Here is an 18,201-nt window from a genome sequence, read left to right as displayed (position 1 = left end):
GGAGTACATACGACAAAGCGATTGTGAACACGATTATCGATCACGATCATCACGATCATAGTGTATCGATCACGATTTGAAACACAATGGAAAAACAAGTACACATACATTCAAAGTACACCGCCCCCATGCCAAATAATTAAATATCCTACAGCGCGGCATTGCCGGGGCGCCTCTGGCACCCGGCAATACCGCAGTGCAGCTCGTCGAGGCTGCATTGGGAAGGAGAGGTGTACATTGATTGATTAATTGTATAATTAAAATCAATAAAAGATTATCACAAAATATTTTCTTAATCAATTGGCTAATAGCATAACAAAACCACTAGTGCTTCATCCGAAGATGAATCTTTTAGAAATTTAATTAAATAAGTCATTAGTAAAAAATAAATAATTAATTGATTAATCAATAAATAATTAATCGATTAATCAATAAATAATTAATCGATTAAATGATTAATCAATAAATCAAAAATAATCAATAAATAATTAATCGATTAATCAATAAATAATTAATCGATTAAATGATTAATCAATAAATCAAAAATATCCTTGATAGCCACATCACCTGGTCATTGGCATGTCCAAATATCAGCTTCCTAACTCAAAAGGTGCCTGAGTTAATGGTCAGAAGAGAAAGGAAATTTGATTAATTAAATAAGTACTTAATTAATCGCTAATAATTAAATAACTCCTCAATTAATTGATATTATTCAAAAAACAAAAAATACCGTTTTTGACAAACGACTTGCTCACTACTGTGCCGTAATTTCAGCTTCCTAGCTCAAAGGATGGCTGAGATATCGCCCGGACAACCAAGAAAACAAAGAAGAAAGAAAACAAACAAGTACAAATACATTCAAAGTACACCGCCCCATGCCAAATAATTAAATATGCTGCAGCGCGGCATTGCCGGGGCGCCTCAGGCGCCCGGCAATACCGCAGTGCAGCTCATTGAGGCTGCATTGGGAGGGAGACGTGTACACTAATTGATTGATTAATTGTATAATTAAAATCAATAAAAGATTATCACAAAATATTTTCATAATCAATTGGCTAATCGCATAACTAAACCACTAGTGCTTCATCCGAAGATGTATCTTTTAGAAATTTAACTAAATAAGTCATTTATAAAAAATTAAATAATTAATTGATTACTCAATAAATAATTAATCGATTAATCAATAAATAATTAATAGATGAAATGATTAATCAATAAATCAAAAATATCCTTGAAAGCCACATCACTTGGTCACTCATGTCCAACTATTAGCTTCCCAGCTCAAAAGGTGCCTGAGATATTGGCCAAATGAGAAAGAAAATAAATAAATGATTAAGAATGAAAATAAATAAATAATAATCATAAAAAAATTAAATTATTAATCAATTTGGTCAGAGAACACATAAACTACCACTATTTCATCAGAATCTGTAACTTTAAAAAAAAAAATTTTTTTGTCATTAATCGAATAATTAAATAATTAATCGATTAATTGATTAATTAATAAATCAAAAATATCCTTTGCAGCCAAATCACCTGGTCATTGGCATGTCCAAATATCAGCTTCCTAACTCAAAAGGTGCCTGAGTTAATAATGGTCAGAAGAGAAATGAAATTTAATTAATTAAATAAGTACTTAATTAAACGCTAATAATTAAATAACTCCTCAATTAATTGATTATTCAAAAAACAAAAAATACCGTATTTGACAAAGGACTTGCACACTACTGTGCCGAAATTTCAGCTTCCTAGCTCAAAGGATGGCTGAGATATCGTCCGGACAACCAAGAAAACAAACAAGCAAGAAAACAAACAAGAAAACAAACAAGTACACATACATTCAAAGTACACCGCCCCATGCCAAATAATTAAATATGCTGCAGCGCGGCATTGCCGGGGCGCCTCCGGCGCCCGGCAATACCGCAGTGCAGCTCATTGAGGCTGCATTGGGAGGGAGAGGTGTACACTAATTGATTGATTAATTGTATAATTAAAATCAATAAAAGATTATCACAAAATATTTTCATAATCAATTGGCTAATCGCATAACTAAACCACTAGTGCTTCATCCGAAGATGTATCTTTTAGAAATTTAATTAAATAAGTCATTTATAAAAAATTAAATAATTAATTGATTACTCAATAAATAATTAATCGATTAATCAATAAATACTTAATAGATGAAATGATTAATCAATAAATCAAAAATATCCTTGATAGCCACATCACTTGGTCACTCATGTCCAAATATTAGCTTCCCAGCTCAAAAGGTGCCTGAGATATTGGCCAAATGAGAAAGAAAATAAATAAATGATTAATAATGAAAATAAATAAATAATAATCATAAAAAAATTAAATTATTAATCAATTTGGTCAGAGAACACATAAACTACCACTATTTCATCAGAATCTGTAACTTTAAAAAAAAAAAATTTTTTGTCATTAATCGAATAATTAAATAATTAATCGATTAATTGATTAATTAATAAATCAAAAATATCCTTTGCAGCCAAATCACCTGGTCATTGGCATGTCCAAATATCAGCTTCCTAACTCAAAAGGTGCCTGAGTTAATAATGGTCAGAAGATAAATGAAATTTAATTAATTAAATAAGTACTTAATTAAACGCTAATAATTAAATAACTCCTCAATTAATTGATTATTCAAAAAACAAAAAATACCGTATTTGACAAAGGACTTGCTCACTACTGTGCCGAAATTTCAGCTTCCTAGCTCAAAGGATGGCTGAGATATCGTCCGGACAACCAAGAAAACAAACAAGCAAGAAAACAAACAAGAAAACAAACAAGAAAACAAACAAGAAAGAAACCAGAGTGAAAACTGAGTACTCTCTTTCAGCGTGCGTCACTGCCGAGCCCCCTTTGGTGCCCGGCAATGACGATTTGCAATGCCTGGAGATGGCATAGGAAAGGAGCGGTGTACAACAAGAAACCAGAGTGAAAACTGAGTACTCTCTTTCAGCGTGCGTCACTGCCGAGCCCCCTTTGGTGCCCGGCAATGACGATTTGCAATGCCTGGAGATGGCATAGGAAAGGAGCGGTGTACAACAAACAGAGTGAAAACTGAGTACTCCGTTTCAGCGTGCGTCACTGCCGAGCCCCCTTCGGTGCCCAGCAATGACGATTTGCAATGCCTGGAGATGGCATAGGAAAGGTGCGGTGTACAAAAACAAACAAGTACAGAAACATTCAAAGTACACCGCCCCCATGCCAAATAATTAAATATCCTAAAGCGCCGCATTGCCGGGGCGCCTCCGGCACCCGGCAATACAGCAGTGCAGCTCATTGAGGCTGCATTGGGAGGGAGAGGTGTATGCTAATTGATTGATTAATTGTATAATTAAAATCAATAAAAGATTATCACAAAATATTTTGTTAATCAATTGGCTAATAGCATAACTAAACCACTAGTGCTTCATCCGAAGATGTATCTTTTAGAAATTTAATTAAATAAGTCATTAATAAAAAATTAAATAATTAATTGATTAATCAATAATTAATCAATTAAATAATTAATCGATTAATTGATTAATCAATAAATCAAAAATATCCTTTATAGCCACATCACTTGGTCACTCATGTCCAAATATTAGCTTCTGAGCTCAAAAGGTGCCTGAGATATTGGCCAAATGAGAAAGAAAATAAATAAATGATTAATAATGAAAATAAAGAAATAATAATAATTAAAAAATTAAATTATTAATCAATTCGGTCACAGAACACATAAACCACCACCATTTCATCAGAATCTGCAACAAAAACAAACAAAAAAAATGTAGTCATTAATCGAATAATTAAATAATTAGTCGATTAATTGATTAATTGATTAATTAATAAATCAAAAATAGCCTTTGCAGCCAAATCACCTGGTCATTGGCATGTCCAAATATCAGCTTCCTAAATCAAAAGGTGCCTGAGTTAATGGTCAGAAGAGAAAGGAAATATGATTAATTAAATAAGTACTTAATTAATCGCTAATAATTAAATAACTCCTCAATTTATTGATTAATCAAAAAACAAAAAATACCGTTTTTGACAAAGGACTTGCTCACTATTGTGCCGAAATTTCAGCTCCCTAGCTCAAAGGATGGCTGAGATATCGCCCGGACCAATCAGCCTGCTCCCAATTATCAGCAAAGTCATGGAATCCATCATTGCTTCGGATATGAAATCTTTCATCTTCTCCAATGGCTTGACCTCTGATCATCAATTTGGTTTCAGACCAGGTCACTCTACTCTGGACATGCTGTTTCTGCTGTCTCAACAATGGATGGAGGTCCTCAATGCCAAACAGGAAATCAGAGCTGTCTCCCTTGACATATCACGTGCCTTCGATACGGTCTGGCACCCAGCTCTGCTCACCAAACTCTCCTCCTACGGTATCCATGGAAATCTCCATGCATGGCTTGCGGACTTCCTCTCTGGTCATAGTCAACGTGTGGCCCTGAATGGATTTCTCTCATCTCCCCTTTCTGTTCAGGCTGGAGTTCCCCAAGGCAGTGTTCTGGGCCCTGTGCTTTTTCTGGTCTTTATCAATGATCTCTCTGACTCTCTGGAAAATCCTCTCTATCTCTTTGCTGATGACTCCACTCTCTGCCGCTCCATTCCTCTTCCCTCAGCTCGGCAGTCTGCAGCCTCCTCACTCTCTGAAGACCTGGACAAAATCACAGACTGGTCAAACAAGTGGAACATGTCTTTCAATCCTGACAAATCTCACACTCTTACGATGTCTCTTCGAAAAGATCGACTGGACAACCCTCCCATCTACTTTCTCAACAATCCTCTCCAAGAAGTTCTGTCGCTCAAGCTTTTGGGTCTCACTATCTGCCATGATCTTTCTTGGGAAAACCACATTTCCAAGCTGGCCTCCAAAGCCAGTCGCCGACTGGGCATCCTCCATCGTGCGAAGTCCTTCCTAGGCACACCTGAGCTTCTCACCACATACAAGGCTTTCATCCGCAGCTCAATGGAATACTGTTCTCCCCTATGGGCCGGTGCTCCTGCCTCACACCTAGCTCGGCTTCACGCTGTTGAAACCAAAGCTTTCAGAATCATTGGAATCTCCAGCGATGAAGCTATCTCTGAGGGCCTTTCACTCACTCACCGCAGGCAGGTAGGTGGTCTTTCTGTCTTCTACCGACTCCTCTCTGGCCTTGCTCCCCCAGCTCTCTCTGTGCTCTATCCCCCAAATATTCCTACAGGTCGCACAAGATCTGCCAGCAACCCTCTGATGGTTAAACTGCCGAAATCTCGGCTCTCTGCTCACCTTCACTCTTTCATTCCTCTTTTCTCCCGCCTCTGGAACAAACTCCCACACTCCCTTCAATCCCACTCCTCCCTCCAGGTCTTTAAAACAGCTGTTCACCACCATTTCTTATCTTCCCCCATCCAAAACCTTGATCTTTTCTACCCCCACTAATTCACCCCAGATCCACCTTGTTTGAAATTCCAACTTCTTTCCTGGAAGTCCTGGCAGTGTCCATATGTTTTAATCCTCTCCCACCCCCCCCTTCCCATGCTTCCCCCCCCCAAAGCCCTCTCCCTCCCACAGATCTCTCGATGTCTCCATGTCTCTTGGTCCCTGCTCTCAAATGTTGTGTTTGTGTCCTTCCCCTTCTATCCCCATCTTGTCTACCGCTCCTGATGTTATATGTTTTATGTGTCGGTTTGTCTTTCTGTGTGATTAATGTTCGCTCTTTCACGAGCCTCGACCTTGTATACAAAAAAAACCAAAAAAAAACAAATCGTTTTTGACAAAGGACTTGCCCACTATTGTGCCGAAATTTCAGCTTCCTAGCTCAAAGGATGGCTGACATATCGCCCGGACAAACAAACAACCAAGAAAGAAAACAAACAAGTCCACATACATTCAAAGTACACCGCCCCCATGCCAAATAATTAAATATCCTACAGCGCGGCATTGCCGGGGCGCCTCTGGCACCCGGCAATACCGCAGTGCAGCTCATTGAGTCTGCATTGGGAGGGAGAGGTGTACACTAATTGATTGATTAATTGTATAATTAAAATCAATAAAAGATTATCACAAAATATTTTCATAATCAATTGGCTAATAGCATAACTAAACCACTCATGCTTCATCCGAAGATGTATCTTTTAGAAATTTAATTAAATAAGTCATTTATAAAAAATTAAATAATTAATTGATTACTCAATAAATAATTAATCGATTAATCAATAAATAATTAATAGATGAAATGATTAATCAATAAATCAAAAATATCCTTGATAGCCACATCACTTGGTCACTCATGTCCAAATATTAGCTTCCCAGCTCAAAAGGTGCCTGAGATATTGGCCAAATGAGAAAGAAAATAAATAAATGATTAATAATGAAAATAAAAAAATAATCATAAAAAAATTAAATTATTAATCAATTTGGTCAGAGAACACATAAACTACCACTATTTCATCAGAATCTGTAAGTTAAAAAAAAAAAATTTTTTTGTCATTAATCGAATAATTAAATAATTAATCGATTAATTGATTATTTAATAAATCAAAAATATCCTTTGCAGCCAAATCACCTGGTCATTGGCATGTCCAAATATCAGCTTCCTAACTCAAAAGGTGCCTGAGTTAATGGTCAGAAGAGAAAGGAAATTTGATTAATTAAATAAGTACTTTATTAATCGCTAATAATTAAATAACTCCTCAATTTATTGATTAATCAAAAAAAAAGAAATACAGTTTTTGACAAAGGACTTGCTCACTATTGTGCTGAAATTTCAGCTTCCTAGCTCAAAGGATGGCTGAGATATCGTCCGGACAACCAAGGAAACAAGAAAGAAAACAAGAAAGAAAACAAACAAGAAACCAGAGTGAAAACTGAGTACTCTCTTTCAGCGTGCGTCACTGCCGAGCCCCCTTTGGTGCCCGGCAATGACGATTTGCAATGCCTGGAGATGGCATAGGAAAGGAGCGGTGTACAACAAGAAACCAGAGTGAAAACTGAGTACTCTCTTTCAGCGTGCGTCACTGCCGAGCCCCCTTTGGTGCCCGGCAATGACGATTTGCAATGCCTGGAGATGGCATAGGAAAGGAGCAGTGTACAACAAGTACAGATACATTCAAAGTACACCGCCCCCATGCCAAATAATTAAATATCCTACAGCGCGGCATTGCCGGGGCGCCTCAGGCGCCCGGCAATACCGCAGTGCAGCTCGTAGAGGCTGCATTGAGAGGGAGAGGTGTACACTAATTGATTGATTAATTGTATCATTTAAATCAATAAAAGATTATCACCAAATATTTTCTTAATCAATTGGCTAATAGCATAACTAAACCACTCGTGCTTCATCCGAAGATGTATCTTTTAGAAATTTAATTAAATAAGTCGTTAATAAAAAATTAAATAATTGATTGATTAATCAATAAATAATTAATCGATTAATCAATAATTAATCGATTAAATGATTAATCAATAAATCAAAAATATCCTTGATAGCCACATCACTTGGTCACTGTCATGTCCAAATATTAGCTTCCGAGCTCAAAAGGTGCCTGAGATATTGGCCAAATGAGAAAGAAAATAAATAAATTATTTATAATGAAAATAAATAAATAATCATAAAAAAATTAAATTATTAATCAATTCGGTCAGAGAACACATAAACCACCACCATTTCATCAGAATCTGTAACTTTAAAAAAAAAAAAATTTAGTCATTAATCGAATAATTAAATAATTAATCGATTAATTGATTAATTAATAAATCAAAAATAGCCGTTGCAGCCAAATCACCTGGTCATTGGCATGTCCAAATAACAGCTTCCTAACTCAAAAGGTGCCTGAGTTAATGGTCAGAAGAGAAAGGAAATATGATTAATTAAATAAGTACTTAATTAATCGCTAATAATTAAATAACTCCTTAATTTATTGATTAATCAAAAAACAAAAAATTCCGTTTTTGACAAAGCACTTTCTCACTATTGTGCCAAAATTTCAGCTTCCGAGCTCAAAGGATGGCTGAGATATCGCCCGGACAACCAAACAAACAAGAAAGAAAGCAAGAAAACAAGAAAACAAACAAGTACAGATACATTCAAAGTACACCGCCCCGGTGCCAAATAATTAAAGATTCGACAGCGCGGCATTGCCGGGGCCCCTCCGGCGCCCGGCAATACCGCAGTGGATCTCACAGAGGCTGCATTGGGAGGGAGAGGTGTGCACTAATTGATTGATTAATTGTATAATTAAAATCAATAAAAGATTATCAAAAAATATTTTCTTAATCAATTGGCTAATAGCATAACGAAACCACTAGTGCTTCATCCGAAGATGTATCTTTTAGAAATTTAATTAAATAAGTCATTAATAAAAAAATAATTAATTAATTGATTACTCAATAAATAATTAATCGATTAATCAATAAATAATTAAGCGATTAAATGATTAATCAATAAATCAAAAATATCCTTGATCGCCACATCACTTGGTCACTCATGTCCAAATATTAGCTTCCCAGCTCAAAAGGTGCCTGAGATATTGGCCAAATGAGAAAGAAAATAAATAAATGATTAGTAATGAAAATAAATAAATAATAATCATAAAAAAATTAAATTATTAATCAATTTCGTCAGAGAACACATAAACTACCACTATTTCATCAGAATGTGTAACTTAAAAAAAAAAAATTTTTTTGTCATTAATCGAATAACTAAATAATTAATCGATTAATTGATTAATTAATAAATCAAAAATATCCTTTGCAGCCAAATCACCTGGTCATTGGCATGTCCAAATATCAGCTTCCTAAGTCAAAAGGTGCCTGAGTTAATGGTCAGAAGAGAAAGGAAATTTGATTAATTAAATAAGTACTTAATGAATCGCTAATAATTAAATAACTCCTCAATTTATTGGTTAATCAAAAAAAAAAATACCGTTTTTGACAAAGGACTTGCTCACTATTGTGCCGAAATTTCAGCTTCCTAGCTTAAAGGATGGCTGAGATATTGTCCGGACAAACAAACAAGAAAGCAAGAAAACAAGAAAGAAAACAAGAAACCAGAGTGAAAACTGAGTACTCTCTTTCAGCGTGCGTCACTGCCGAGCCCCCTTTGGTGCCCGGCAATGACGATTTGCAATGCTTGGAGATGGCATAGGAAAGGAGCGGTGTACAACAAGAAAGCAAGAAAACAAACAAACAACCAGAGTGAAAACTGAGTACTCCCTTTCAGCATGCGTCACTGCCGAGCCCCCTTCGGTGCCCGGAAATGACGATTTGCAATGCCTGGAGATGGCATAGGAAAGGTGCGGTGTACAACAAACAAACAAACAAACAACCAGAGTGAAAACTGAGTACTCCCTTTCAGCGTGCGTCACTGCCGAGCTCCCTTCGGTGCCCAGCAATGACGATTTGCAATGCCTGGAGATGGCATAGGAAAGGAGCGGTGTACAACAACAAAACAAGAAAGCAAGAAAACAACAAGTGTGAAAAGTGAGTACTCTCTTTCAGCGTGCGTCACTACCGAGCCCCCTTCGGTGCCCAGCAATGACGATTTGGAATGCCTGGAGATGGCATTGGCATCGGAAAGGTGCGGTGTACAACAAGAAAACAAGAAAGCAAGAAAACAACCAGAGTGAAAACTGAGTACTCCCTTTCAGCGTGCGTCACTGCCGAGCCCCCTTCGGTGCCCGGCAATGACGTTTTGCAATGCCTGGAGATGGCATAGGAAAGGTGCGGTGTACAACAAGAAAACAAACAAACAACCAGAGTGAAAACGGAGTACTCCCTTTCAGCATGCGTCACTGCCGAGCCCCCTTCGGTGCCCAGCAATGACGATTTGCAATGCCTGGAGATGGCATAGGAAAGGTGCGGTGTACAACAAACAAGAAAAACAAGAAAGCAAGAAAACAACCAGAGTGAAAACTGAGAACTCCCTTTCAGCGTGCGTCACTGCCGAGCCCCCTTCGGTGCCTGGCAATGACGTTTTGCAATGCCTGGAGATGGCATAGGAAAGGGGCGGTGTACAATATTTACCGATTTGAACAGTGATGTAGCTTTTATTGAAATTCAAAATATACTGTTTAGATTTTGATGATTTGCGTGTGATATGATTTTGATGATTTGCGTGTGATATGATTCAACGGATGTTTATCTGAATCGTTTAAATAAAAAAAACCTTCAATTTCTGATATTTTTGCCTTTTCTTTTGGGCCTCCCAATTGAAGCCACCGCCCATAGGGCGGGTACCGTTGCTAGTAAAGTGTAATTCTAGAAGGTTATAAAGTGTAATTCTAGAGGGTTATAAAGTGTAATTCTGGAGGGTTCTAAAGTGTAATTCTACAGGGTTATAAAGTGTAATTCTAGAGGGTTATAAAGTGTAATTCTAGAGGGTTATAACGTGTAATTCTAGAGGGTTATAAAGTGTAATTCTAGAGGGTTATAAAGTGTAATTCTAGAGGGTTATAAAGTGTAATTCTAGAGGGTTATAAAGTGTAATTCTAGAGGGTTATTAAGTGTAATTCTCGAGGGTTATTAAGTGTAATTCTGGAGGGTTCTAATGTGTAATTCTAGAGGGTTCTAAAGTGTAATTGTAGAGGGTTATAAAGTGTAATTCTAGAGGGTTATAAAGTGTAATTCTAGAGGGTTATAAAGTGTAATTCTCGAGGGTTATTAAGTGTAATTCTGGAGGGTTCTAATGTGTAATTCTAGAGGGTTCTAAAGTGTAATTCTAGAGGGTTATAAAGTGTAATTCTAGAGGGTTATAAAGTGTAATTCGAGAAAGTTATAAATTGTAATTCTAGAGGGTTATAAAGTGCAATTCTATAGGGTTCTAAAGTGTAATTCTAGAGGGTTCTAAAGTGTAATTATAGAGGGTTATAAAGTGTAATTCTAGAGGGTTATAAAGTGTAATTATAGAGGGTTATAAAGTGTAATTCTAGAGGGTTCTAAAGTATAATTCTAAAGGGTTCTAAAGTGTAATTCTAGAGGGTTCTAAAGTGTAATTCTAGAGGGTTCTAAAGTGTAATTCTAGAGGGTTATATAGTGTAATTCTAGAGGGTTATAAAGTGTAATTCTAGAAGGTTATATAGTGTAATTCTAGAGGGTTCTAAAGTGTAATTCTAGAGGGTTTTAAAGTGTAATTCTAGAGGGTTATATAGTGTAATTCTAGAGGGTTATAAAGTGTAATTCTAGAAGGCTATATAGTGTAATTCTAGAGGGTTCTAAAGTGTAATTCTAGAGGGTTATAAAGTGTAATTCTAGAAGGTTATATAGTGTAATTCTAGAGGGTTCTAGAGTGTAATTATCGAGGGTTTTAAAGTGTAATTCTAGAGGGTTCCAAAGTGTAATTCTAGAGGGTTCTAAAGTGTAATTGTAGAGGGTTATAAAGTGTAATTCTAGAAGGTTATATAGTGTAATTCTAGAGGGTTCTAAAGTGTAATTATAGAGGGTTTTAAAGTGTAATTCTAGAGGGTTCTAAAGTGTAATGCTGGAGGATTCTGAAGTGTAGTTCTAGAGGGTTATAAAGTGTAATTCTAGAGGGTTCTAAAGTGTAATTCTAGAGGGTTATAAAGTGTAATTCTGGAGGATTCTAAAGTGTAGTTCTAGAGGGTTATAAAGTGTAAGTCTAGAGGATTTTAATGGGTAATTCTAAACTGTTCTAAAGGGTTCTAAAGGGTAATTCTAAGGGGTTTCGTTCATTTCTAGTTTTACCCTGTCTGGCTGTCTGGCAGTCAAACAAAGTTGAAAATCATTCAAAACAGGAAACCTACTGTTCTTAATGATGTTATAAATGACACAAACAACAGGCATGAATAACTAATCTAACGTGTTAGATAGGGTGGTGTCATAGACACTGGGGAAAACGGCGGTAAATTCCGGAATTAATTTATTTATGCGTCTTTTGCAATCTTTATTTTATTTAATTAAATTATATACTTGAACACTGTGAAACACAAACTGTCAGTCATTATACTTGCAAAAACCTCCAGTTTTGCAGTACTTCAATTTCAAAAAGGGTTCAATGGGGTGGTGTAGAAGAATGGTGTTCAAGACTGCTTCTCGACTACTTCAATAGCAATAAGCTTCCTGATTTTATCTTCCTATGAAAATCATTATTTTGTTCAGATTGAAGTACCGTGCTGTATATGCTTAAACACTGCGTGGGTGTCGTGCCTTATGAACTATTTAGTATGGAATATGTGATTGCTTAATACAGGTTGAATTAATTTTTCGTGTGACTGTGACATCTTGATGTAGGTCCTACTTCGAGGCTCTGTGTTTGCGAGGATGGAACCAGACCAGAAGGGACAGTTGGTGCAAGCTCTGCAAGAACTTGAGTAGGTAACACTTGTCAAAAGGAATATTCTAGTGATTAGTCTGTCCACCCGCACAGTGAGAACCGAGGTTTTCCAAGCTTCCATCTGTCCTTCCGTCCGATCTGACAAGGCCATCACATTTTTACCATTTGAGCTTTTATAATCAAACAAACCTTTATTATGAGAATATGGAGAACAAAAATTAATTAATAATTGGGTGAAAAAATGTCAAAGGACAAAGTCACAGTAAGTACAAATAGCCCTTATTTGCCCGTCAGCTTGGGGTGGCCAGGTTTTCTGTTTCTTTCTTTTGTCCGTTTGCATTTTGACAAGTTTTCCAGTTTACACTTTGAGCTTTTGTCATAAAATCTCCAACAAATCTTTTATGAGAATATGGAGAATAATAATTAATATAATTTTACATTTTTTTACCTCTGCCACCGAAGATGGGCGGAGGTTATGTTTTCACTGCTGTCTGTTTGTTACTTGGCGCAATGAAATAAATTTCGCCAAGTATGTTGATCGGTTCAGTTTGTTACCCTCGCCAGAGGAGAGGGTATTGTATTTGAGTCCGTTTGTTTGTTTGTCTGGCTGTTTGCCTGGCTGTTTGTCTGTCTGTTTGTCCGCACAGAATAAATATGATTTTCTCTGCAACCGTTGGTCCGATTGACAGGAAATTTTCACCATAGGTGCAACTCCACCTGTATAAATTTTTACCAACTCCACCTGTATAATTTAATGATAATTATGATGTCATAGGTCACGTGTTTCGGCCGCCATCTTGGAAAAATCGAAAAATTTTGCACCTCTATATCTCGGAAAGTGCTGAATAGAAAAAATTGAGACATGGCTCATTGTAAAGAACTCTCCATGGGGAATAAAATATGTTAATGATGATGTCATAGGTGCCTCCATTATAACGTCATAATTTGACAAGTACAAAACTTCATCTGATCAAGATGAAATTTCTTGAGCACCATGTCGGCATAAACTGGTGGAGAAAAAAAAATGATGACGTCATCGGTCACGTGATTCGGCCGCCATCTTGGAAAAACCGAAAAGCTATGCACCTCTATATCTCTGAAAGTGCTGAATAGAAAAAATTGAGACATGGCCATTGTAAAGAACTCTCCATGGGGAATAAAATATGTTAATGATGATGTCATAGGTGCCTCCATTATGACGTCATAATTCGACAAGTACAAAACTTCATCTGATTAAGATGAACATTTCTTGAGCATAATCTAGGAATAAATTAGGGGGGAAAAATAATAATGATGACGTCATCTGTCACGTGCCTCGGCCTTTTTTTTTTTCACACAAAAGCCTTAAAAACCACTGAAAATACATCCTAGCGAGGGTTTGCAATCTCTGATTGCTCTTTCTTGTTTTAACTTGTGATGTAAACTGAACAGATTTCCTAAGCGTATGGACTTGAAAATTTGCCTGTCAATGTCATAACATAACACACTTTGGCCGATATCTCGGAAACTAAGGGTGCTGGAGCAAATAATAATGATATTTTCGAGCCCTGGGGTTAGTCTAGTACTTGTCAGACACAGAAAGGACTTTATTTAATAATTTATTATACCGTAGCCTGGGGAATGAAGACTCCATGAGTGATTTGTAGTTTGTCTTTCTGTTTGTCTGTCTGTCTGTCTGCTTGTCTGTGAACGGGATATCTCAAAAGGTTGTGCACTAATTTGGACGAAATTTTGTGGCAAGGTTGGGTATGTGACAAGGACGAAATGATTCGATTTTGGTGATGATGCGGATTTGGATCCGAGAATTTCCTACATGATTCTTCACCATTGGGAGATTGGGTCAAACTCGATATGTAGTTTTCTCAAAAATATATCTCAAAAAAGTTGTTCTTGAGTGTAAGTGACAGGTTTTATGTAGCCATGGGTAGAGTTGTGGTACTCGGGCCTCGTTGTGTTGTTGATGCGAGTCCTATCTCAACGTCAGGTTTTGTGTGGCCATGTGCGGAGACGGAGCAAACGACTGTGGAGCTTTGAGAATGGCCGACGTCGGTGTTTCTCTTTCGGACGCCGAGGCGTCCGTCGCTTCTCCCTTCACCTGCGGCACGGGGGACATCTCGTGCATGACGACTCTCATCAGGTTTGTTGATTCACACCTTTTATCTCTTCCGCAGTCTCTTGTCCATTTTAACTTTCTTGATTAGTAACGGGTGTCTCAAAATAGATGGAACCCATTACCATGATAATAATTTACCATTAACATGATAACTCGGACAAGAAACTCCAAAAAAGATTACATTTCCTGGAAGCTGATATGATAACAATTTTAAAAAACTGAAGATTTGAGGTCTCTTGCTCAAAGGATACATTTATTAGAGCACATGTTCCAAATGACCGCCTTTGCGCCTTAGACACACTTGAAGCCGACGAGCGAAGTTGTCAATCACCCTGACACACTCTTCCTTCCTGATGGCACGAATCTTCTGGGTGATGGCCACTTTCAGTTCAGAAATGGATTGAGGACGATTCTCATACACGTGGTCCTTCAAGAACCCCCAGAGAAAAAAATCTGGGGGGTTCAGATCGGGTGAATGCGGAGACCACTCGGGTTCGCGGCGCCTGCTGATCAGCCGATCAGGGAATCGGTGGTCCAGACACTCCATCGTGATGTTGGCTGTATGTGGAGTTGCCCCATCTTGTTGGAACCATTGCACATCTCGATTCACGCCACGGCGTCTCCCACGTCCCCTCCAGAACTTGTTGAGCACCACAATGTAACGCTCCTTTGTGACGGTGACTGCCTCCTCGTCTGCGTCTTCAAACCAAAACGGTCCGATTATGCCATGTTTTGAGATGGCCACCCAGGCCGTGCATTTCACAGAGTGCAAGGGCCTCTGAAGCACCTCGTCTGGGGCTTGTGTGCCCCAGAACACATTGTTCTTGCTATTGACATGCCCACAGAGCAAGAAGTGTGCTTCGTCGCTGAACCAAACATCATCAAGAAAGTCAGGATCCTCTTCGATCTTGTTCTCGAACCACCGGCACATCACAACACGTTTTGCCATGTCAGCTGGTGTGAGTTTATGCTTGATCTGGATCTTGTATGGGTACAGCTGAAGATCCTTGATCAAGATTCTTTGCACTGATGCACGTGAAAGACCCAGCTCTTGGCTACGTCTTCGGATGGACTTTTTCGGGCTCCTTCCCACAGAATGTCTCACCGCATTCACATTGTCAGGAGATCTTGCAGTCAGCTTCCTGCCAGAACTGGGTGTTGCTGCCTTCTTGTTGAGGTTGTTTACTGATCCAGTGGCTTGAAATTTGTGTGCCCAACGATAAATTTGGTTTTTCTGGGCATAGTTGTTGAAGTTGAACTTCCTGCGAAATTTTGCTTGCACCGTTTTGAATGATTTCGTCTCCAAATAAGTAGTGACGCAAAATATTTTTTCCTCCTTTGTCCAAGGCATTTTGATTGATAATTATTAGTTGTTATGGTCTCCTCTCTTCAAATCTGAAAAAAAAGAACAAGAACATTAATATTGGCAGAATTATTAGTAGTGACATGGGTTCCATGTATTTTGAGACACCTGTATAACAAACTTGCAATCATCCTGCAAGTCCATACATACCTGTGATAGGTTGTGTTAGAAATACTAGCATATGGGACAACCAGCTTAACTTTCACACTGTGATTCAACATACCAGTTGAGGTGTTTTTAGTCCATTCGTACTCTGAGGAATCAACAGCAAATAACACAGCCCAGGTGTTCAATGTACATGGTATTCAATGGGCTGTTCCCCCATCTTGTTATGAATATTTTAAAATCTCACTGAACCGATCATCAGTTCATACAAATCATGTCCATATTGGGTGGGGAGCAATTCCATGTTCCACCATTAAGTTAGGGATGGCACCATTTCTGTGGGACACGACAATACTGCTGCTGCAGCGCCCCCTATAGAGGGTGGCAGGTATTTGTAATTTGTCCGGGATGTCTGTGATATCTCGTCTAATCTTCGCAAAGGTCTTCAATGTCCACTAGCTAATGCCGGCAGACGGGACACCCAGTTTAACGTCCGTCTGAGGGACGGCCTACGAAGCACCAATAGTAGAGTTGATATTCGGGTGCAGAATGGAACCCGGCCTAGACGGATCATAGACAAATGTGTTACCTATTGACCAGCCTGTCAGGTGAATTGAACAGTGAATTCACAAACTGTCTGTAGCTTTCTTTGGTCGCACAGATTTCTGATATTGATTTGTTTTTTTGTTTTTTTGTACAGGGAGGGCCGGGTGGCCCTCGTAACATCCCTGTCGGTGTTCAAGTTTATGGCGACCTACAGCATCATTCAATTTGTGTCTGTCCTCATCTTGTACTCGGTAAGTCTATTATAGATCTGTGTGTCTCTCCTCATCTTGTACATGGTAAGTCTATTATAGATCTGTGTGTCTGTCCTCATCTTGAACTCGGTAAGTCTATTATAGATCTGTGTGTCTCTCCTCATCTTGTACTCGGTAAGTCTATTATAGATCTGTGTGTCTGTCCTCATCTTGCACTCGGTAAGTCTATTATAGATCTGTGTGTCTGTCCTCATCTTGTACTCGGTAAGTCTATTATTATAGATCTGTGTGTCTGTCCTCATCTTGCACTCGGTAAGTCTATTATAGATCTGTGTGTCTGTCCTCATCTTGCACTCGGTAAGTCTATTATAGATCTGTGTGTCTGTCCTCATCTTGTACACGATAAGTCTATTATAGATCTGTGTGTCTGTCCTCATCTTGCACTCGGTAAGTCTATTATAGATCTGTGTGTCTGTCCTCATCTTGTACTCGGTAAGTCTATTATAGATCTGTGTGTCTGTCCTCATCTTGAACTCGGTAAGTCTATTATAGATCTGTGTGTCTGTCCTCATCTTGCACTCGGTAAGTCTATTATAAATCTGTGTGTCTGTCCTCATCTTGTACTCGGTAAGTCTATTATAGATCTGTGTGTCTGTCCTCATCTTGTACTCGGTAAGTCTATTATAGATCTGTGTGTCTGTCCTCATCTTGCACTCGGTAAGTCTATTATAGATCTGTGTGTCTGTCCTCATCTTGTACTAGGTAAGTGTATTGTAGATCTGTGTGTCTGTCCTCATCTTGTACTCGGTAAGTCTATTATAGATCTGTGTGTCTGTCCTCATCTTGTACTCGGTAAGTGTATTGTAGATCTGTGTGTCTGTCCTCATCTTGTACTCGGTAAGTCTATTGTAGATCTGTGTGTCTGTCCTCATCTTGTACTCGGTAAGTGTATTGTAGATCTGTGTGTCTGTCCTCATCTTGTACTCGGTAAGTGTATTGTAGATCTGTGTGTCTGTCCTCATCTTGTACTCGGTAAGTCTATTATAGATCTGTGTGTCTGTCCTCATCTTGTACTCGGTAAGTCTATTATAGATTTGTGTGTCTGTCCTCATCTTGTACATGGTAAGTCTATTATAGATCTGTGTGTCTGTCCTCATCTTGTACTCGGTAAGTCTATTATAGATCTGTGTGTCTGTCCTCATCTTGTACTCGGTAAGTCTATTGTAGATCTGTGTGTCTGTCCTCATCTTGTACTCGGTAAGTGTATTGTAGATCTGTGTGTCTGTCCTCATCTTGTACTCGGTAAGTCTATTATAGATTTGTGTGTCTGTCCTCATCTTGTACTCGGTAAGTCTAGTATAGATTTGTGTGTCTGTCCTCATCTTGTACTCGGTAAGTCTAGTATAGATCTGTGTGTCTGTCCTCATCTTGTACTCAGTAAGTATATTGTAGATCTGTGTGTCTGTCCTCATCTTCTACACGTTAAGCCTATTATAGATCTGTGTGTCTGTCCTCATCTTGTACATGGTAAGTCTATTATAGATCTGTGTGTCTGTCTTCATCTTGTACTCGGTA

At 38.2% G+C, this 18,201-nt stretch overlaps 1 protein-coding gene across 4 annotated transcripts in view; it reads left to right on the top strand.

Annotated features, from left to right (window-relative positions):
• ATP13A2 (ATPase cation transporting 13A2) overlaps positions 1–18,201 on the top strand; it is a 249,877-nt gene that overhangs the window by 143,385 nt on the left and 88,291 nt on the right. For all 4 annotated transcript variants that reach the window (XM_068107317.2, XM_068107318.2, XM_068107316.2 and 1 more), the window contains 3 exons: positions 12,245–12,324; positions 14,272–14,424; positions 16,569–16,665. In XM_068107317.2, coding sequence (XP_067963418.2) covers positions 12,245–12,324; positions 14,272–14,424; positions 16,569–16,665 — 330 coding nt within the window. The remainder of the gene's footprint in view (positions 1–12,244; positions 12,325–14,271; positions 14,425–16,568; positions 16,666–18,201) is intronic.

Source organism: Myxine glutinosa, chromosome 2 (assembly GCF_964187855.1).
Source record: "Myxine glutinosa chromosome 2, kmMyxGlut1.1, whole genome shotgun sequence".
Taxonomy (NCBI): domain Eukaryota; kingdom Metazoa; phylum Chordata; class Myxini; order Myxiniformes; family Myxinidae; genus Myxine; species Myxine glutinosa.
The sequence above is the reverse complement of the archived record's forward strand: the minus strand, read 5'-3'. Positions and strand labels throughout refer to the sequence as shown.